At 41.4% G+C, this 22,604-nt stretch overlaps 1 protein-coding gene across 2 annotated transcripts in view; it reads right to left on the bottom strand.

Moving 5' to 3' along the window:
- The window catches only part of MTUS1 (microtubule associated scaffold protein 1), a 206,087-nt gene that overhangs the window by 140,360 nt on the left and 43,123 nt on the right, over positions 1–22,604 (bottom strand). For both annotated transcript variants that reach the window (XM_073341911.2, XM_073341912.2), the window contains exons 2-3: positions 7,377–9,714; positions 5,368–5,563 (exon numbers count right to left, since the gene is read on the bottom strand). In XM_073341911.2, the coding sequence (XP_073198012.1) occupies positions 5,368–5,563; positions 7,377–9,518 (2,338 nt within the window). In that variant the 5' untranslated portion in view covers positions 9,519–9,714. The remainder of the gene's footprint in view (positions 1–5,367; positions 5,564–7,376; positions 9,715–22,604) is intronic.

Raw genomic sequence — 22,604 nt, 5'->3', positions numbered from 1 at the left:
ATTTTGTTCATCAGTAGGATTGATCCCTACAGGTAGCATGTAATGTTGTGTACGTACTTTATATTACGGATACAAGTTGTCAAATTTCTGTTTCATTAGACTACATGGTAACTGACTTGGAAAAGCATTCACTGTTGCAGAATACATAGTCTCCCCCCTTACAATTAGTTCAAGAAGAGGAAAAAAGGTTAGTAGTTTGGTCTTCTCAGAGAAAATCCTCAACAAAATTCAAGGTTAATGAGTATGGTTGAGGAATGGTACAAAAATATCCCAGCAAGTCTTTACAAGTTATGATCTAGTACCAAGAAATTGCCCTGCAGGAACTGGTACACACCTTACTCCAAGAGGAAAGTTTTCTCATGGGTATAGATATATTTCAGACAATACTTATCTTTGGACTGTTAAAGCCAGTCTCTGCAAGCATTGTTACAACATGCATCCTGCTTCAGGTGCAATACATTAAAAACAAGAGTGTGCCTTGAAACTAAAAGGACTAGATATGTTGAACCCCGTAGTGCACAGTTTGTTGTGAATGCCAAAAATGAAACTGAAGAATGTTTCCCTTAGGAAGCTGGATGTCTAGGTGTATTTATTCCTTTATTCTAGGTTCTGTTGCTGAGGTTATGGATCAGGTTTATCCCAATCCCCCTGCATTAAAACCAGGCCTCCACAGTACTTGGCAAGAAGAAAGGAAGTCTAATCTACCAAATTAATACCAGGCACAGCTTCATGGAGTGACCTACTTTAGCTTTAAAACAATTTGAGACACATGACAAAGAAAGCAATTTTACCATCCATTAACTTTTACCTGTGTTTCCCCTGCTGACAGTTCACTGTCTATTCTAACTGAACCTACCATCTGCAGATCTTACATGGACTCTGGATAACAGTAGTAATCCATTAACACATGAGAGCAGAGTCTGGTTTGGATACACAATGAAAAGTCCTCTAGTTTGTCACTGTAATATACACAGCCAGTGAGATTTCTCCCTCCAGTTGCAGGCTTAATACTAATGACTGGTTGCACTCAATCACCTACATTATGCTGAGGTCAGACTGAAAGATCAGAATGTTTCTTTCTAGCCTTAAAATCTGATTTCCTGACCATTGTGTCCAAATTATGCATTGGCTGATGCAGAGGCTCAGGGCAGTACATTGTTTGAGCACTAACTGAGCTCCAGTGAGCTGCCCAGCAAAGCATTTCTATGGAGAGCGTGACAAAGTTCCTCCTCTGCCTTGGTGGGTCTTGCACTTATTGGCTGATTTGCTCGCCTTGGAGCTTCACTGCAGCCCTCAGTTTGGCCGTTTTCATGAACCCACAGTCCAGGTCGACTCCTCCTGTGTCTGACCAGGAGTTGGAAGGATCTGGGGGAACCCAGGCCCGCCCTCTACTCCGGGTTCCAGCCCAGGGCCCTGTGGAATGCAGCTGTCTAGAGTTGCTTTCTGTCAACTCCCTGGGCTACTTCCCCATGGCCTCCTCCCAACACCTTCTTTATCCTCACCATAGGACCCTCCTCCTGGTGTCTGATAATGCTTGTACACCTCAGTCCTCCAACAGTCCGCGTTCTCACTCTCAGCTCCGAGTGCCTCTTGCTCCCAGCTCCTCACACGCACACCACAAACTGAACAGAGCTCCTTTTTAAAACCGAGGTGTTCTGATTAGCCTGCCTTAATTGAGTCTAGCAGCTTCGTGATTGGCTGCAGGTGTTCTAATCAGCCTGTCTTAATAGTCTCCAGAAGGTTCCCGATTGTTCTGGAACCATCCCTGTTACCTTACCCAGGGAAAAGGGACCTACTTAGCCGGGGACTAATATATCTGCCTTCTATTACTCTCCTATAGCCATCTAGCCCGACCCCGTCACAAGGGCTGACCAGGAAATGATCATTAGTCTGTCGGAACAGGTTCGTCTGGACTGGTAAAGATGACTTACCAATGTATTGACAAGAAATAAAGCTCCAGGAGGAGTGAATGACCAGGAGGCTTTAAGTCCCTTGCAAGGGCACTCAAAAGGACAAAAATTGTCACCTGAACACTTCATACGCATTGAGGTAAAGAACCCTCCAAATACTGAGGACGATATTCTGTGCCTTGCTTTAGGGCAGAATTTAGGGAAAGAAATAACTTGATTAAATATGGGAAGAGGTAGTCATGCTGATGTGAAAACTATAACAGGTATGGAGAACTGTAAAAAGATATAGCAGAGGAAGGAGCCATGAGTTACCCCACTACCCAGAACAAAGTGACTGCTTCAAGTAACATCACACACAAGGAAAGCATACTGGAGGGCACCAAAGAGAAAAAGAGTGCAAAGTCTGCGGACAGAGCTTGCTACCCACCGAGCAAAGTCTGAGATAGGCTATAGACTTTAACAACCTAGCCAAAGTGGGATGAGCCCCCCTACACTTGGCAACACTAGTGGACTTCAAGAGTTAATGCCTGTCCCAAACAGGAACTAGCTGAAAACACTATTAATGATATCCAGGAGGAACTAGATCAGAAAGCATAGCCTTTGAGTGCCTGGCAAGTTCTACACCAATCCACAGGAACAACCCAAGCATGCATCCGATGAAGTGAGCTGTAGCTCACGAAAGCTTATGCTCAAATAAATTGGTTAGTCTCTAAGGTGCCACAAGTACTCCTTTTCTTTTTGCGGATACAGACTAACACGGCTGCTACTCTGAAACCAAGTCCTACAGTAAGGTATGTTGGTGACTATGGGAATTTGGTAGAGTACAGAGGACTCTACTGAAAACAGTTGATGAAACTCCTTCCATAAGCCCGTCCATAAAACAGAGCACCACTGGTCTGGGATGAAGATGGATCTTTAAAGAAGGAGGTTCTGCCTCTCAAAAAGAAGCAAGTGAGAGTTACAGGATCTGCCCATTGCAATGCATAATCTGGCATTGATCCTTCTGGATTGTCCACATCAGATTTGTAGCAGAGAGCATGTGCAAGCATTTGGGAGGCCGGGGGCGGGGGGGTGGTTTGCGTATATGTGAACCCTGTCTGCTAGGCTTCTGAAAACAGCCTGAAAACATGCTTTCAGATCAAAGGACCTGGGAAGTATGTTAGCTTTTTTAGTACTTAGTAAAGCCTTGCATAGTACTAAATAATGAGGCAGAACTTTAAAAAAACCAAAAAACTTAAGAGGTAATCTGTAGACATAGCTCTGTTCAGACATTGAACACAAGAGGTAAACTAAACATTGTTTGCTGCAAATGGTTTTCCTGGCTCTCGTCATTCCAGCTCTTTACTGTATGGTTCCTTGAAATAAGATTGACCTCCATGGTTAAAACGGGAAGTATATGTAAACTTTATAGGAAAGACTGGTTATCTGTCACCTTTACCAGTTGTTCGTAGGGACAATGGAAACTCAGTTGGTTTCAATTCTATTAGACAAGCCATTCTTTGTACAATAAATGGCATACATTCAGTGATCTAAGACTGCCTTGTACTGTTACAGCCTAGTTTCTGTTCTAGTTTTAACTATTGGAACTTTTCTAAATTACTCATTCATAGATAAAGAGAAGTGATAAATTAGTTAAAAGGGAAGTATTTTTTGATTATGAATGAATGACTGGGTCAATATTTCAATTGTCACTTGAAGCTTTCTTGAAATACATTTCTAATAAAGCTGTTTTTTAAAAATATTCACTGTTGTATAGGGAAAGCTATTTGAATAGATGTTAGATTTCATATTAATTTTTCTATTATACCATTAGAGTATGCTGCAGCTGATCAAAGAATCTTACTGTTCTCCTTGGGAAACTATGAAAGGCCGAAAAAAATATTTGCCATAATACTGGGCAAGGGAAGTCAGAAATAAGCTCTATTCACTTGATTCGACCGGTTTTCTCCTTCAAAAGGGCTGTGGAGAAAGATTTTAACATGCTTCACCACATGTATAATTAAGGAGAGCATTTTGTGCTTTTTTAAAATCATAAATTGGGTGGGAGAAAGTCAAGCAAAATGCAGAGCAAGTTTTTCTGGGTTGGGAGTATGTTTTTCAAATTATAGTATATTACAAGTTCAGTCCTTTATGTTCCAACTACCTTTGTAATTAGTTACGTTTTTGCAACAAGTAAGATCAACTATGTCACTTACTAGAACCTTCTGGGCTTTTACTGTACAACTGAACTAGTTGTCTACAACTACCAAGTCTGACTAGTCAACTGGAAGACTAACAGAAGGAAGCCCTGAAGAATCAGTCTGAGGCTGAATGGCCAGTAGGCCAACGAATTCGAGCCCCTCATTTCATCAATTCACTCAGTCCCTTTCCTTGCAAATGGAGGATTGTACAAGTTTGTGTTTTGTTCAGTCTAAGCAATGGGGCTCCTATGAAATCCCTTGAGATGAACATGGGGAGTTGTTGAACGGTATCACAAAGTTTTGTATGTGTGGTATCGTAAGTCGTTCTCTCTGGCTTTCACAACTTTCCAATGATTTCAGTTCTATTTTCACTTAGCAAACCTATACATATTTTATCTTAATATCTTTTCCTCACAATATTGCCACACCCTCCTTTGGGCATTCTTTACTGGATGAGATTTGAAGACATTGAATTGGAATATGGCTAAATCAGAGATTTATAGTTGGGATAGAAATCAGGTTTAACCCTAAAAATGGTGCCCCTCCAGTGTCATGAAAACTGTGCTTTGAAGCTGGTGAGAGCTAGTTGTAGATGTAGTTTGTAATCCAGTTCCTCATTCTTGTAAAGCCCTGTTAGGGACTAATGAACCTACAAACTGGCTTTTGCAAATTTAATTATATCATCATACATCCAAGTGAAAGATGCAAATACTGTACAATTCAGACTCATCCAAGTAGCCTCTTGTTTCTACATTAGATTTATGGACACTGAAGATAGAAATCTAGTAGACACGGGCTGTCATATAACCTCTGCCTCCTATTTAGAGGAAAGAGGATAGGGAAGAAGTTATTTAGGGCCAGAGACGACTCTAGACCACCTGATCAGGTCTAAATCAGGTCAACAGCAACCTAAAGTGACTGCCCTCCCACATTTTTTCCTGTAGTCCATGAAAACAGAGCAATTTCCTCAGCTTTAATGCACCAGTATCTGCACTGGCAAAAGCCACCACAAGTAACATTTCTGACGACATTTTCATAAGAGGAAACCCAGACTAAACTAAATGAAAGAGAAGCTTCCAGAGTGTTGATACACATTGAGATGCTTGGACCGTTACTGTTCTTGCTTTAACCTTTGTGTAGTTTCCAGCACTCCTGACTGGGTTCAGATCTGTCACATATCTTAGTCACAAACGTTATAAAACTAACCTATTGGAATAATGGTAAAGTTTAATGCCTTGTTTTTAAGGACTCGGTTAGCCTAACAGAAATTCTCTTACCAGAACTTGATGGCAAAACAGCTCTTTGAGGAGATGACATTTTAGTTGCGCACACATTTTTATTTTCACTTCCTCGCCTAGAGCGAAACACAGAAGGCACCACTTTCACCTTGGGGGCAGGTATACTTCTAAGACTGATAGGGCCTTCCTTGTGTATATTTTTTCCTTGTGCTGCCCCAGTTTTAGCTGAAGAAACCTGTAAAACACAATGTTATTGTAAGAACAAGTTGTTTCACTGCTAGCTTATAAAGTAGGCGGGGGGCGTTTAGCATCAATTACCAGAAAGAAAGCTAGTCACAAAGGCAAGTGATTTCAAGTAGGTGCTTGTTATCATTTGGTCCAGGAAAGGAACACACACAGATGAATGTTATCCACTGCATGTGCATGTACATAATTCATTTTTAGAGGTCACATAATGTTTGGGATATGAGGGGACACTAAAAATTTCAAATTGGTCACGGATACCTATATTAAAGTCTGTGCCAAAAGAAAAAGTGTTGCAACTTAGGTTTAATTTAAACCTAATTCTGAATGCCTGGTTTGTTTGGGTACAGGTAAGAATCAAGTAGTTTATTTCAAAATAAATTCATGGTAAAGTAGTAGTTCACATGTGGGCTAAAGAACTGAAGGAAATGCAGTTAGTGGCATCCTACAAGTCTTCATGGCTACATTAACATAAAATATTGCCAGTTTGGTCATTTAAGGAAAGTTACCAGCAATCAGAATCTCAATAAGGATACTTACCGAATGTGTTAAAAGAATTGTTTACGTAGATCGGTCACACCCAGAGGAGACTATACTTAAGGTAACTTGAGGAGTGGATGCAGGGCACATCAAAGAGGTAGCCACTGGCTCAAACTGAATGCCATATTTGTTACTGCAATTGTTTCACCACAGAACTCTCTCATTTTTAACAGGCACAAGCTCAGAAGCTCATATAGTATAGGAATAGGTATCAAAATGTAAGCACCTCGTCATGCTCCTGTGCATTTTGTGGACTTTTGTCCACACTGATTTGATCATACTAAGAGGGGAACCAAACCTACTTTGACTTGAGCCACAGTTCAGATGCATTTCCAGAAATTTGTACTAAAGACGAGATCACTTCCCCCATGAGAACTTGATTAAAGAAACTCCAGTGCAATATTCCAATTATTCCATCTAAGCAGAGGGAATTTAGTCCAAGGACTTTCAAATCTTAAAATCTTGACAGTGTGATGTATACCTCCCTCAGAAACCATGAGAAATCAAACTTTCAAATTGGTTGAACAGCTAGAATTCTTACTCATAACAGAATATTATTTTAGCCTTGAATTCATCCAAGTGTCAAATGTACTAAACTGCCAGCATATTTTACAGGTGATAAACTCTGTCTCAGTTTAACTGTCTTACTCAAGGCAATAAAGACCAAAGGAATTGAACCATAACGTGGCCATGGGTACAGTATAAGAACCTAAAGGGACAGTAGGTAAAATCCTGGCATTATTGAAGTCAATCGGAATTTTGTCATTGACTTCCATGAGGCCAGGATTTCACCCTAGACCAGAGTTCCTGGCTCCCGTCAGTTGCTTAGATTATACCTCTCCTGACCTATTCAAAGGGGTGCCTGCTGGCAAATATTACAAAGGAAGACACACACACACACACTATCAATGAGATAATGAAGTCATGACAGATACATTTTAGACTTGATATTTGTTTAGCTGAGCTAGTGTAACTAGTGACTCTCTTGCTTCTAAATAATAAAATTTGCCACCAAAAAAAAAAAAATTATGTGGATGTGTGATTTAAGTGGTTAGCAAACTGAGATGGCAGGATTCCTTTCAAGATTTTCCCTCTCCCTCAGTATTATGGAGGGAGAATTAACTCCATAGTCAAGGTTGTATTGAGATTTACAGATTTTTTTTTTTTTTAATATACATCAATTTCCATTCATGGCTGTACAATGTACATTTCCAGATTTAACACATGCAAATCAGTTAATTTGAACAGTAAATGCATAAACTTACCAAGGGAACAGGGCCAACTTCAAATGTTTCATTTGCTGGATCTTTTATTAGCTCTTCCATTTCCAAAAGAGTTCCCAAACTGCAATTTTGCCCATTTTCAGCTCCACTCCAGTAGGTGCTTGTGACACAAGGCTGTGCCAAGGACATTGTGCTTTTCATTTTGTCATTCAATTTCCCTTTTGAGTTCTGTACACATGTTACAACTGCAGCAGAAACCGAGGAGGATGTTGAATTGGAGGAGCTTGCTTTGTTAATGTCTTCTGGAGTCTGCTTTACTGAAAGTGTTTTTGGAATTTTGTGAGAAGCGTTCTTTGAATGAGTTGTAGCATGTATAACTTGGCTAGGAAACAGCTGTTTATTAAGAGGTTGCTTATGAGGCTTAGTCATTGGTATTTCTGCTTTAGTATCTCTGTCTAAATCACGTTTTTCCCTCAATGCTTTGATGGAAGAGGGCAATTGCCTTGGGGAAGAAACTGGTGAAGGTGATGAGGCAGTAGAGAGTTGAGGGGATCTCGGGGATATTTTTAATGAAGCATTATCTTTTGACTGTAACACAGCTCTGGATATAACTTTTGGCTTCACATTTTTAAAGTTTGGTTTTGGAAAGCTAACAATCTCAGCTTTTCTAGCTTTGGTTATAGTAGAAACAATAGGAGACCGGTTTTTTGGTTTCATTGCAATTTGTTCAGAACTGGTTTTAAGTGAAATCTTTCTATTGCATCCTCTCATTAATGCATCATTCTTTCCCAATTTAAAAGGCCCATCTCCAGCTTCTGCCAAAGCTGAAACAGAAAATTCAGGTTTTTTCGATCCTGTCATAGATGTAGAAAAACATGAATCAGGACTGGTTTCACCAGCTGTTGGACTGAAGACCACAAAAGTTGCCTCACATTTCAGCCCAACTGTAGCAGCCCCTTCTGGCTTTGGTATAGTACTTTCTATTGATTCAGACACTGCAAAATACCCATGTGCATCTTGGAAAGCAGTGTTTTTAGCACAGACATTTTGTTCTTTGGTTGAATGCTCACTCACTTTATCTATCACCTGTTCTTGGTCTGTACTTAGATCAAAACTCTGTATTGGCAGAGCACATAAATCATTTACAGAGTAATTAATTACCATTCTGTTTGGAGATGTGTCAGTTTCAGCATGTTCAGGTGTGCTATGCAAATACTTTTTTGAATCTTTGTCCATATTAAAATGCTCTGGTGACACTGAATTCTTAGAGTGACAATCTACCCATTCACCAACTAGTTTTAAGGACTGAATTTCCATTTCTTGAGACACTCTATTTTGTGCTACATTGACATAATTGGTGCCTTTTAAAGGTTGTTCACTAACCCCTCCAACATCTGGAGAAGGAAGAGGTGGTACTACCCAATCTGAACAATTTGATGCTTTTGGGCCCCCTGAAGCTTCCAGCACAGACGAACTAGGAGGTTTTTCAGGGCTACTTGTATCAAAACTTTTTCTCATACACATTTCATCAGAAGAGATGAATGTCAGAGGGAGAAATGCATCTTGGTTTTCACTTCCCATAGTTTCCTCCTGGTTTTTAAACATACCAAGAGATTCATTGACACTAGAGACATCTAATGCCACAGGAGCACAACCTACTTCATTTTCGATTTCAGAGTTTTTGCTCCATTCCAAAGGGATAACACGCATTGCACAGTTACAGTCAATCTGTCTATAAGGCACTGGTTGCTCAGTACTTTGATTCTGCACTCCTTTTAGGGCAAGGTTCTCTTTTAGGAGGCTGGTTGGTTCCTTTAAGTTATGGTTCAAGACATAAATACAAGCCTGTTCAGTTGCAGAAGACACAAATGCGGCATCAGTATCACGCAATGAAGCCCTCCTACAGATAAATTCAGCCCCAGTCTTTTGTAGATCAAGTACTCCAATACATTCCTGGTTTAAAGAAATAGTTGTGAAATCATTTATATCCTTAAAATCCAGGTTATCTTCATGCTCAGCCATTTTATTACATCGACTACCTGAATTTCCATTTATATTGGTGGTATGATTACTTGAGGGTAGTGTAGTTTTGTTACATGTAAACTTATTTCCATTTTCATTGCTGATAAATAAGGGAGACTGCAAGCCATTCTTTGCCTTATTCTCTGATTTTTCAACGTTCATTCTGAGTTTTAATTTTAAACTTTTGTCATCTTATTTTCACTTAAAATTCTAGAAATCGCAGGTTCTTCTGAGTGTTGGAGAATGCAAAGCTTGACAGTTCAATTTTGTTATAAGACACTCAAGATGCAGTTCCTCTTGCTTACGTGCTCTTCAAGTATATCCACAAATGTTCTACAACTTGAGCCCCTTATGTATTCTAAAATTAAAAAGACATGAAAGTTAGCTGAACCAGAATACAATACTGGACATTTCATAGGCTGCTTAGCTGTCAAAAAATCTGTAGTTTTTACAAATGGAAATCCTTTTGCCTTAAAAAGTAATCAAATTAAAATGTTGAACAGCCCTACCAGATAAACATTCCAGAGTATCTGCTAACAAAAAGGTAACTTCTTAAACAAGTAAATCTGGATTATAACCTTCATTTCCACCCCCCACACAACTCCAGTACCACTCCTGCATTTAACGGGGGAGACAAAGTGTCAAGTAGCTGTCCACAATGTGTCAATATTTTCTGAAACTGAAAAGCAGCTGAGTGGTAACTGGAAGCCAGAAAACAAAACTGAGTAACTCAGGAATCAGTAAAAAGAAAAAGGAGTACTTGTGGCATCTTAGAGACTAACAAATTTATTTGAGCGTAAGTATCGGATGCAGTGAGCTGTAGCTCACGAAAGCTTACGCTCAAATAAATTTGTTAATCTCTAAGGTGCCACAAGTCCTCCTTTCTCTTTTTGCGAATACAGACCAACACGGCTGCTACTCTGAAATCAGGAATCAGTGAAAACGTTGCCTATACGCATCCTTCATTTTTATTATTCTGCATTTAAAATGATCAGCTGTGTGCCTCCTCTGCTGAAAATTCATACAGCTGATGAATATTTTGGTAGAGTCATCAACAGTTAGTATTTCTCAGCAAGTAGCTGGAGATTTCTGAACCACCATGAGTCTCACTCTTAAGTGAGACCTGCATCCTAGTTTTTTTATAGGATGTCCCAAACTCTTTACAATGCTCTAAGCATCCTGTTTTTCCCATATCAAGAAAATATTCTGGCTTTTTGTAATTGCGTGTTTGAGATATACGTCTGTGCCCACAAAGTATTTTATACCTCCCTGTTTCACTCTCACATAGTGAGAGCACATTTCATATCAATCACTGTTCAGGTCAAAACTTGTCAACCAGTACTGCAATGAGCTGTAAGTGTCTCCCAACCTAATCAGTGTAAAATGCCTGCTCTGAGGGAAAGGGAGGAGACTAGTATATAGAAGTCCTTGTGACCTTCCTTTCTCACCTTTTTATAGTCACCATAAGCACAGAGGAGCAAAGCAATGAACAGAGTGGCACTGAGAAGAGGCTCTATTCATAAGGCCCTACTAGTAGGGCCCTATTCATAACGCTTTTAAGAATTGCTGTATGCAAGTGCAAGTTTCTATAGGATACTGAAGGTCACCTGAGTTAGCATGAGTTGCAGCTATATACCTTCCCCCCCACGGACAATCAAAGTGTTTACATATAAACAAACTTGGCCAGCTACATTGCTGTGTTTTGTACGAACAGAAAAAGTGTTGAACAGACCCTCCTTTTTGACAGACATGAGTTGGGGGCAGTCCTGATGTGCATCAAGTATTGCACAGCCATTGAGAGCATAAACAGTATTAACGTAAAATGAGCAGATCGCTGCGGTGCTTATATAATCCATTAAAAAAGCTGTGTCAAGAATGTTAAGGTTACATACCTGTCACAGTCACTTGAGTCAAATGATTAAATTAACGTTGCATACATAAACCTAAGTTTTCTCAGTGTGTAAATTGTACTACAGCCCTGTGCTGTGACTACACTGTAATCTAGATTACAGACTTACATGACCATGCTGACGTAAATTCTTAGCATCTACTATCGTGTAGTATGAGTAGCAGTCTATAAGAGACCTCGCATAAAATAGCTACAGTGAATTAGGCAAGGGCTACCCCTCCCCGCATAATTTGACAAGCTATAAAAACAGTTTCTATTCAAAATATAGCATGCGATCATGTAATTTAAGATAATACAGCAAAAGAACAAAGTTATTTCCTGATTTGAATACTTACCTGTGCATGCAATCTTAATTTTAGATCTAGTTATGGATTTTTTTTTGTAGCAATTTGACTAGAAACCAAAGGGGTCCACACTTTGGAAACCGAAGAAGTGATCACTGCACAGTCAGTTAATCATGCATGCTAGTCCCCTCTGCCTTCCTGAGTAAGGTTGGTCAATTGTTGATGAATAGCCCTTTTACTGTTTACAGTAGTAACATTTATGTCCATGCACAAAGGATGCTTTTCAAATATTCATTCATCATATCAAAACTGGTTTTCCCACAATACCTCAGAAGACAATTTCATGGATACGTATTTACCCCTTCCAGCAAATTCTGATTAGAACTATTAAGAAGATTTACATTATTTTCCTATAAAAGTGTTCTTTCCACTCTCACTAGAGGCTGAGCTGTTTTTGCTGCAATGTTTAGTGAGAGTTGACACTCAGCTACAAGACTTGAAAGTTTTCAGACCAACAGCAGAGTTTGAATTGACTGAAAAGGTCATATCACACAGACATGGATAACCTTAATGACAGCATTAACTAGTGCTTGCTATAAATATCTGCACAAAATTAGACAAGATATACTTGTAAAAAATGCATTTGGTGAAGCATGTATGCATTTTATTTTACTGTCTTACTTTACAAGTGCACTAACTGATTATTTTGCATTCTAACTTTAATAAACAGAAAATCTGCTAAACAATATAGCCAACGTATGACCCTATCCAATTCAATCAGTTTAATGCTGAAGTCATAGGAAACAAGATTAAACTGACTTAAGTAAAACAGCACACAAATCATTTCTGTATATTTGTGCAGAAAATAATTCTTTGAGATCCAATGCACCATTGAATGAAAAACGGTTTATTGAAAGGCAGACTATGATGAGTAGAGAAATTTAAAAATGGAACAGAAACAAACAAACCAACCCACCAATCCTTGCATTCCTCATCAGAATGAGCCGGAGACCTTTTGAAGTTTTTCAGTTAAAAGCCAGAAACACCCACCACAAATGGCCAACAGCCTCATGATTAGTATATTCACTAGGAATCTGGGACACGCACCTTCAAGTCCCTACTACAATAATATTTAATTATTTCCTGGTAAAAATGTTTAGTTGAAACTAGTACGTTCCCACAAAAAGTTTGTTTTCACAAATTTACATTTTTCATTTAAAAAAGTACACGGAGTTTCCAACATTCAACTTTGATGAGTTTGGCTCACTTGTAACAGTTATTTAAGACCATGTTCCAGGCCTTCAATAGCAGCTCCATTCATGTAGCAGTTGGGGTTACAAAATGGCAACTGATCAAATTTTCAAAGTAATAAATGTACAAGTAGCACACATAACTGCACATATGTGGCCTACTGTAGATTTGTAAATTCTAGGGCCAGAAGGGACCAGTGTGATCATCTAGTCTGACTTCCCATGTAACAAACTGTAGAACTTGCCCAAATAATTCTTAGAACACATGTTTTAGAAACACATCCAATCTTGATTTAAAAAGTTGCCAGTGATGGAGAATCCACCAAAACCCTTCATAAATTGTTCCCAGCCAATGGGAGCTGCGAAGCCAGTGCTCTGGGCGGAGACAGTGCGCAGAGCTGCCTGGCCACACTTCCACCTAGCAGCTGAGCAAGGGGGAATGTCACCGCTTCCGGGGAGTCCCCCAGGTAAGCGGCACCCAAAGCCCACCTCACCTCGCCCTGTGCCCCAACCCCTCCCATATCCAAACTCTGCTGCTGGCGGGGAGCTGCACGGGGGCCCCACACTGCCCCAGCACCAGCCGCTGCAGAAGTCATGGAGATCACAGAAAGTCATGGAATCCGTGACAAACTCGCAGCCTTAAATATACAATTTCTCTACTCCTACTCGTGATTCCCAGTTTATCCATCCCCAGACCACTTTAGTCCTTCAGCCACACTGTTGCATCGGGTCTCATGTTCAGCTGATTATTCACCTTGACCCCAGGTCGGTCTTTTTTTTTTTTTTTTAAAAAGGTCACTGCTTCCCAGGATAGAGTCCCCCATCCTGTAAGCACAGCCTGATTTGTTTGTTCTCAAGTGTATGACTTCGTATTTTGGCCATATTATAATGCATATTGTTTCCTTGTGCCCAGCTTACAGAGCAATCTAGATTGCTTGGTATCAGTGACGTGTTCTTTTCATTATTTACCTCTTCACCAATCTTTGTTACCAATAAACTAACATCAGTAATAATTTTATGCTTTCTTCCAGGTCACTAATAAAAGTGGTAAATAGTATGGCACCAATGATCAGTCCCTGCAGGACCTGTTATGAAATTTACTCTAATAGTGAGCTCAATTGTAAAAAGTATGCAGAAGTTCATAAGATATCGCAACATATGTTGATGGGAAAAATATGAAAAAGGAGAGAGACTAAATTAGTCTAAACAAAAAGACCCATGACTCAAGTACTGTGTTAAGATCATGCTTGGTAAATAAGACAGTGTGGGTCTTTAAAGAAAGACTTTGGGGGGAGGGGGGAAGACTGAAGCTACCGGAGTGAGCTTCATCATCATGGCTGTAACCTCCACCATTTCCTGGGACCCTGGACCTATGTCATCTTGATAATGAAAGATGTCCTGAGCAGACTGGGCCAGAGAAGGATCCACATGACATCACCAACCCTACTAGGTCCAGCTGAAATCCCAACCATCACCTGAGATTCAATGGAATTGGACTTTAACAGCTCCAGCTCATCTCAACTAACTTCCCTCACCCCAGCCCCCGAAAGGACAGTTGCCACCATCTTTGATACTATCTAAGACTTTCTAAAAAGTTTCTAGAGGGAAAAGGGAGCAAGAAAGGGTAAAATGAAATACTTCAATATCTAACTTTTTAAATCCTTTGTTTTTCCTTCTTTTCTGTACTTTAATGAAAGGTTAAAAGGATTTTTAGTGCGTTTGTGCCATGGCATTAAGCAGGCTAAGATCTCTGTATATCAAACCCCAAACCTTGTTTAACACTGTTTAATGTTGGATAGAACTCCGCCAGTGCCAGTCCCAAGCCCAGATCAAAAAGGAGAAGGGTTGATCAATGTGGCGGCTTCCCATCACCATTAAAAATAAAAAATAAATTAAAAAAAGTGCTAAACTACTTACATAACCCACATAAACCAAAAATCATGGCCTGAGGATGGAAAGCATTCAGATGCGCATATGACAGTGGATGACCAAATCCATTGGGAAGTCAACCACTTGATAGTACAAATTCTGACAGCCAAAAAGAATACATCCATAGCCACCTGGAATGTATGACTGCTACATAGTGCAGGAAAATTAGCACAGCTAATCAAAGAAATTGATAGATATAAAATTGACATATTAGGACTTTGTGAAGTTAGATGGAAAGATCAAGGTATGATACTATCTGGAGAAAAAACAAAGTTATACCACAATGGTTTACCTCCTGGTTATGTGAGATTTTAATACCCAGATCAGAAATGAAAGAAGAGGTTGGGAAACAGTCATCGGCCCACAGACAACAGCACGAGACTTCTTGAATTTTGTGCCGAAAAACATTCTTCCAATACACAAAAAGACATGGATTTCACCGGATGGACTATGTTTTCCACCTCTGACTAACATCAGTGTTGGACACGAGTATTCAGAGGAGCAGATATAGGGCGCAACACTATTTGCTGAAAACAAACATCAAATTGAAGTTTAAAGCGCTCAAAAAGAACAGACTCAGATTAGTCAATACACAGAAACTACAAGATTGCAGGATACATAAAAGCTAATGGCTGGCTTTTTTTGTAAGTGTTGGGAGGCACAGGCAAAGATCAGGCACAAGCACTTTGTTTTCCTCTATTTTCAAAGAAATATTCTACACCCATCTCTTTCAACCAGTGGTTCATTAATGGAGAAAGGTGGCTAACAAGTTTTGGTTCTCATGAGACAGCTGTCTTTTTACTCACATAGGAGCTGATAGCTTCTTTGTCTCTGTTTTTCCACTCTCCACTTTTTGGAATGTCTACTATCTTAAAAACGTTGTGTTTAAACTCGGAAAAAATTACTGTGTCATTTTTGCCTTGAAGGACATTTCTAATTTGGTCTTTTCAGTTTCTTTAATGCAACTCTTTCCCTCTTGATTTTTCCCTTGAATAGTGTCAAGTTTGTCGGAATACTTGATCTATCCTAACTCCTTCTCAACTATCTCTTCCTGCCCCAATCACCTGGTTCTTTCAACTCCTCAGTCTTCTACTTATCACAAAATTCCTCCAAACACTCCTCATTTACTTCTCATCCTATCCAAGGTCAGTCAGTACTACTTGTTTTTCCTTTTGGATGAGGAGAGAGCCTATAGATAGCCTCCGTCAGGAGAAGGGGTCCCTATGTCTTCAACAAAAGCCAGACCGGAGGCATTGTTTAAGGACTCCTCTTCTATGGAGAGTCAGGCGAAGGAGAGCAGCAACAAGGATCTCTTCTCTGGCTGAGGCCCTACAAAGTATGAAGGATGTCTGAATAAATGCTCAACTCCCACTCACATGGCAGAGCTCCTCAGTGAAGAGGAAGTGACTGCAGGGACACTTCTTGCACTCGTTTGATGACATATGCTCCTCAACAAGTGGGAGCTCCTGCCTGCTACAAGTCATAAACCAGCTGATTGCCAGAGGCAGGAGGCAGGGAGAGCAGGAGGAAGACGCTGATCTGCGGGCGGGGTGTAGGGAAGTTGATAGGGAGCTGCCAGCCTGTGTAATACCTGTATTCATTTACTTGTTTAAAATGTATATAATGCCTTTTGTCTGGCAAAAAAATTCCCTGGAACCTAACCCCTCTATTTACATTAATTCTTATGGGGAAATTAGATTTGCTTAACATTGTCATAAATATAAAGAGAAGGGTAACCTCCTTTCTGTACACAGTGCTATAAAATACCTCCTGGCCAGAGGCAACATCCTGTTACCTGTGAAGGGTTAAGAAGCTCAGATAACCTGGCTGGCACCTGACCCAAAGGACCAATAAGGGGACAAGATACTTTCAAATCTTGGGGAAGGCTGGCTTTTGTTTTGTGCTCTTTGTTTTACGTGTTTGATCTCTCTTGGGACTGAGAGAGGCCAGACAGAAATCCACCTTCTCCAATCCATCCTAATCCAAGTCTCCAATATTGCAACCAGTATAGGTAAGCAAAGCAAAGCGGATTAGTTTATCTTTTGTTTTATGTGAATTTTCCCTGTGTTAAGAAGGAGGTTTATTCCTGTTTTCTGTAACTTTAAGAATTCGCCCAGAGGGGGATCCTCTGTGTTTTGAATCTGAATACCCTGAAAGTATTTTCCATCCTGATTTTACAGAGATGATTTTTTACCTTTTTTTCTTTAAATAAAATCCTACTTTTAAGAACCTGACTGATTTTTCCATTGTTCCAAGATCCAGGGGTTTGGGTCTTTTATGATTTTGTAACAAATTGGTTAGGATATTATTCTCAACCCTCCCCAGGAAATGGGGTGTGTAGGGCTTAGGGGGATATTTTGGAACAAGATGTCTTCAAGTGGTCTCTTTCCCTGTTCTTTGTTTAAAATGCTTGGTGGTGGGAGCATACTGTTCAAGGACAAGGCAAAGTTTGTACCTTGGGGAAGTTTTTAACCTAAGCTGGTAAGGATAAGCTTATGGGGTCTCATGTGGCTCCCCACATCTGTACCCTAGAGTTCAGAGTGGGGAAGGAAACATGACAAACATTTCACTTAAAGTCATATTTTTCAGGAACATAAAGCTTCAAAAACAGACTCCAACGAGAAACTGCTGAGCTTGAATTAATATGCAAACTAGATAACATTAACTTGGGTTTGAATAGAGACTGGGAGTGGCTGGGTCATTACACATATTGACTCTATTTCCCTATGTTAAGTATCCTCACACCTTCTTGTCAACTGTTTAAATGGGCCATCTTGATAATCACTACAGAAGTTTTTCTCCTGCTGATAATAGCTCATTTTAATTAATTAGCCTCTTACAGTTTGTATGGCAACTTCCACCTTCTCTGTATATATCCATATCCATCTTCTTACTATATGTTCCATTCTAGGCATCCGATGAAGTGGGTTGTAGCCCACGAAAGCTTATGCTCTAATACATTTGTTAGTGTCTAAGGTGCCACAAGTACTCCTGTTCTTTTTGCGGATACAGACTAACACGACTGCTAGTCTGAAACCTGTTAAATGAGGAGTTACTGTACTAAGAAGATACAAGTTGCTTTCTGAGAGCAAGAAAATAAGCACTCTTCTTACCATAATTCATACACACTGGAAGAAGCAACAGTCCAGCATGACTAACCCCAACTAAATTGCCAATATGATTAACAGGTGACAGCTTTCTGACATCTCTTTGGTTTGCCTTTCCCAGGCTATAAGAAACGGAGCCTCAGTTAGCTTTCATCCCCACTCCCAAGTCAAGCAGATGGTAAGTAATTCACCCATGTGCAGCAACTGGATTCAGTGAAATCCTTGTAACTTTATGCCATTTGCTTGCTGATGGCAATGCGGTCCACATTTTACTAATCCTTGGAAGACCTTATGAGGTGTATATTAGTTTAAAACATGCCTTTCTACGACATGATTGCACCAGCTAGACTTCCAAGGCTTATGAATAAAATGCCAAGTTATAAGCAGCAGTAGTATAGTGATTGTTTGGATGACATGGATATCCTTAAAAAGGAAAGGAGTACTTGTGGCACCTTAGAGACTAACCAATTTATTTGAGCATGAGCTTTCGTGAGCTACAGCTCACTTCATCGTTAAGTAACCCTTTGTTTACCTACCAACTTTTAAAGTGACCGATGACTAGGGTGACCAGATGTCCAGATATTATTGGGACCATCCCGATATTAGGGGCTGTATTATATACATATGAAGTTATTCCTCTCCCCTCCCCTCCCCCGCAAGGGGCACATTTTTTCCAACACTTGCTATCTGGTCACCCTACTGATGACAAAAAGTGTCCCAGGCCAGATCAACCCGGCCAGACATGCCATTGCCCAAAAAACTAAGAAAAGTGAGTTTATTAGGAAGTGGTTGAGTGAAGTCAGAAAGAGATGAAAGATTCTCCTATTCCTACTACTAGAAGAAATTCAATTCTATATTAATAGCAACAAGGTGTTAATACTCCACATTTCACCATTGCTGCATCCTTCACAGACCTGAGACAGGAGGAAGTTAAGTAGAATTAAAATTTGACATTTCTATCCGAAGGTATATAGGATTTAGTTTCTTTCATACACACCATATTGTCCAAGCTATTTCTGTGAGTCATTTGAAGGCTTCCTGTATCTGAGCTACTCACTGCTTGGAACAGCATTCATACAGGCGAAAGATTGCTCAGGTTTCAGGCAGCAAGACTCAAATGTTGAATGTCTGGATAAGAGTACTCTGATAAATGAGATCCAAAAGCCTAGAGGAAATGACAATCTGGGCCAGAGCACTACTGTTGCTTGGTCCTGAATTATCTTCCTAGCCACGTTGGACATGAGAGAAAAAGGGGAACATATCAGTAGAAAGCCTGGCCAGAGAACTGACAGTGTTCAACTTTCCATGCAAACAATGGGAGGAAAGCTTTGCTAACTTCCTGATGGATCAGGTAAGCAAAGGGGCCTGCCTAAGGGAGGAACTGCTTGTTAGCCAAGCGAGGATCTTCTGATCTTATTCCCATTCCTCTGCTTACAGGGCATGTCAGCTTAGCCAGTTGACCTGAATTTTTGCCCTGGATATAGACAGCCTTGACTGCAATGTATCACTTTCTACAACCTACTACCATAGGGCACACAAGTCACAGCTCCAAACAATTAGACCCTGAGTTGCTGATGCAATTTTGCTGCCTCCTAGCCTCCACTCAGTTTGTGGTTCCAGGAGTCCCAGGAAAATGAGGGTTCCGGTTTCTTTGGCAGCTTCTAGGGCTCTACTGTCTGTCCTGCTATATTGGAAGCGCTGGGGGGTAGGCAGAGGAGTGGGGACATAGCGCGCTGGGGAGGGGAGCTTGGCTGCCAGTGGGTGCAGAGCACCCGCTAATTTTTCCCTGTGGGTGCTCCAGCCCTGGAGCACCCATGGAGTCGGTGCTTACTGCTTCTCCTGATATCTTCAATAATAAGCCGTACTCACCTACATTTGCCAAGGGTATTTCTTGCTGCTTTTTGCAGCACTGAAGGTGGTCTTGGCTGTCAGAATCAGGCTCCCTGCCCATCTCACTCCCACACTGCTGCAGTAACCATGGACCAGCAGTTATGCACCTCTGCTGGGGATGCTGGCAGAGACTCTGCAAGTGGGGAGGCTACAGCCCAGGAGTACTGACTCCTCTGCTAGACAGCACTACTTCCTGACTCTGGCTTCCCTTCCACCCTGTCAGCTGCAAATTCCTGACAGCAGGGGCTCACTCACTTGTACAGTGCGTGGCCCTGGGGAGGTCTCTCTCAGTTGGGTGCTACTGTAATACAACTTTATTAAATGATTGCAAAACAATGTTGCTATGTATCCAGTTTATCACATGGATATGGCCTCCACATCCCTGGGGTATGCCACTGCATACATACAGAGAAGCTAAGAGTTGGAGAACATCAGTGAAACACGAGCACAGAGGAAGGCTGGACTTTCCCTTCTCAGTCTGGGCAGAGAGTGTCCAGAGCCAAATACAAGGACTACGCTCATGGTGCTTGTGATCAACAAAGGCACTAAGGCATCAGTTAAGAAACAAGAGCAAAACCAACAAATGAGAAATCCATTGTGTAATAATGTGCAGAGATTCTGTGGCACAATCAAGCAGGTGTCTGGACAGATAGAGCCTTCCATGTTTGCCAAATTTTCCTAGTTTCTGTCCAGACTCCTGGTGTCCAGGAGGTTTTCCTCCCAGTAGCTCCAGAGTCTCCACATGGGAGCAGCCAGTGCCCAGCCTCTGTGCTACTCACATGTCTGTGTTGTTCGTGCTCAGTGCTTCTCTCCAAGACGGGGAAGGACACAATGCCCGACGCTGGTTCACTGCAACAGATCCGCGTGGTACTGCATGTGCCGAGTATGGGATAGACAAGCAAAGCCCTCCAAGAGCCTAGCACCAGGCAGCAGAAGCCCCACTGCCGGGCCAGGCTATACAAGGCTCCTGCCACCTCCACCAGGACACCATGCTGCCCTGATTAATCCAGCCCCACCCACTGCCCTGCTGGCTTCCTCCCGTGACCGCCCCTGAGTGTGCGGAGCTCCTTGCATGCCTCAGAGCAGCTGGGACTCTGGCACCCTGCTGCAAGCAAGCTTGGTGCCAGCTCCAACTGGGCTCACATGGGTTCGGAGGGGATGTCAGCTAGGGAACTAGAGGGGAGAGAGACACTTGACCCTTCAGTGCAGCTCCAGTGCATGCAGCCCCATCCATTTGCTCTACCAGACACAGCCTGGGCAAGCAAAGCAGATTGGGCCCATGCTCAAGTGCTAGAGTCATCAGGAGGCCCTGGCCAGCAGCCGCCAGTGTGCATGAGTGAATCTTTCCACTGCCTTCTTGACCCTGACCCTTGAGTGCAGCCCTGTCTGCTTTCCCTACGCACCACTGAAGGGCCAGGATCAGCAGGGGAGCGGAAAGATCTACCTGTGTGTGTACTGGCCCCCTGCTGTTGAAATACAGGATAAAAGACACCTCTTACTGATTTAGTACACGACAAGCAATTTTCTATTTAGGGCGGCATCCCTTGTAATAGGGGACTTGGCAACCCTATGTAACAGTAGGGTGATCCTCAATATTTACACACCTGCTGGGGGAGGTGGGGGATGTACCTGCTTCAGTGAGCTTGGCCTATTGCATTCTGCCACATTGCTGGGGAGGTATTGAGAAAACACCCGAGCAGCGTCTTGGAGTGAACATTCTATTGGGATACAGAGGACAGTTATTAGAGACTGTTTATAGACTGCAGCGAACATCATTACACTGGTTACACTCTGGTCACTATTCAAAAACAAAAAAACAACTGTTCTTCACAAGTATGAGAACCTTAGAATCTGACTTATGACTCCAGGAGCTGGGGCCTTATATGCAGGCATATAGTGTGTATTCCTTAATCCAACCTATCCTCTACATTGCTAGCTCATGTAACAAGTGACAGTCAAACATCCTCATTTAGAAGGGGATTATAGATCCTTGCAACATTTTCCAGTTTTTTCTCAGCACCTCCTCAGTCTTATCAAGACTGAGAATCAGTCAGTGAGCTGTAAGGATTCTCTAGTCTTCCCAAAACCTGGGCCAGACACAGATCACTAGCAAATAATGTTTTGAGCATAAAAATGTGATTCTGTTGCATATTCAGGTGGGAGTATTGTACATTCAAACTCCCTCACATCACATCTGAAGTGTTCATTTCAGTTGGGGCGGTCTTTTGTTAAGTAAAAAGAAAAGGAGTACTTGTGGCACCTTAGAGACTAACCAATTTATTTGAGCATGAGCTTTCATGAGCTACAGCTCACTTCATCGGATGCATACCGTGGAAACTGCAGCAGACTTTATATACACACAGAGAACATGAAACAATACCTCCTCCCACCCCACTGTCCTGCTGGTAATAGCTTATCTAAAGTGATCATCAAGTTGGGCCATTTCCAGCACAAATCCAGGTTTTTCTCACCCTCCACCCCCCCACACACACAAACTCACTCTCCTGCTGGTAATAGCTCATCCAAAGTGACCACTCTCCCTACAATGTGCATGATAATCAAGGTGGGCCATGTCCAGCACAAATCCAGGCTCTCTCACCCCCCCACCCCTTTTTCCCCGGGGGGACACACACACAAACTCACTCTCCTGCTGGCAATAGCTCATCCAAACTGACTACTCTCCAAGTTTAAATCCAAGTTTAACCAGAACGTCGGCGGGGGGGGGGGGGTAGGAAAAAACAAGGGGAAATAGCCACTCCCAGTCTCTATTTAAGCCTAAATTAATAGTATCCAATTTGCAAATGAATTCCAATTCAGCAGTTTCTCACTGGAGTCTGGATTTGAAGTTTTTTTGTTTTAAGATAGTGACCTTCATGTCT

This window comes from Lepidochelys kempii, chromosome 4, assembly GCF_965140285.1.
Source record: "Lepidochelys kempii isolate rLepKem1 chromosome 4, rLepKem1.hap1, whole genome shotgun sequence".
NCBI lineage: Eukaryota > Metazoa > Chordata > Testudines > Cheloniidae > Lepidochelys > Lepidochelys kempii.
Note: the sequence above shows the minus strand (reverse complement) of the source record. Positions and strands in the feature narration are given on the sequence as shown.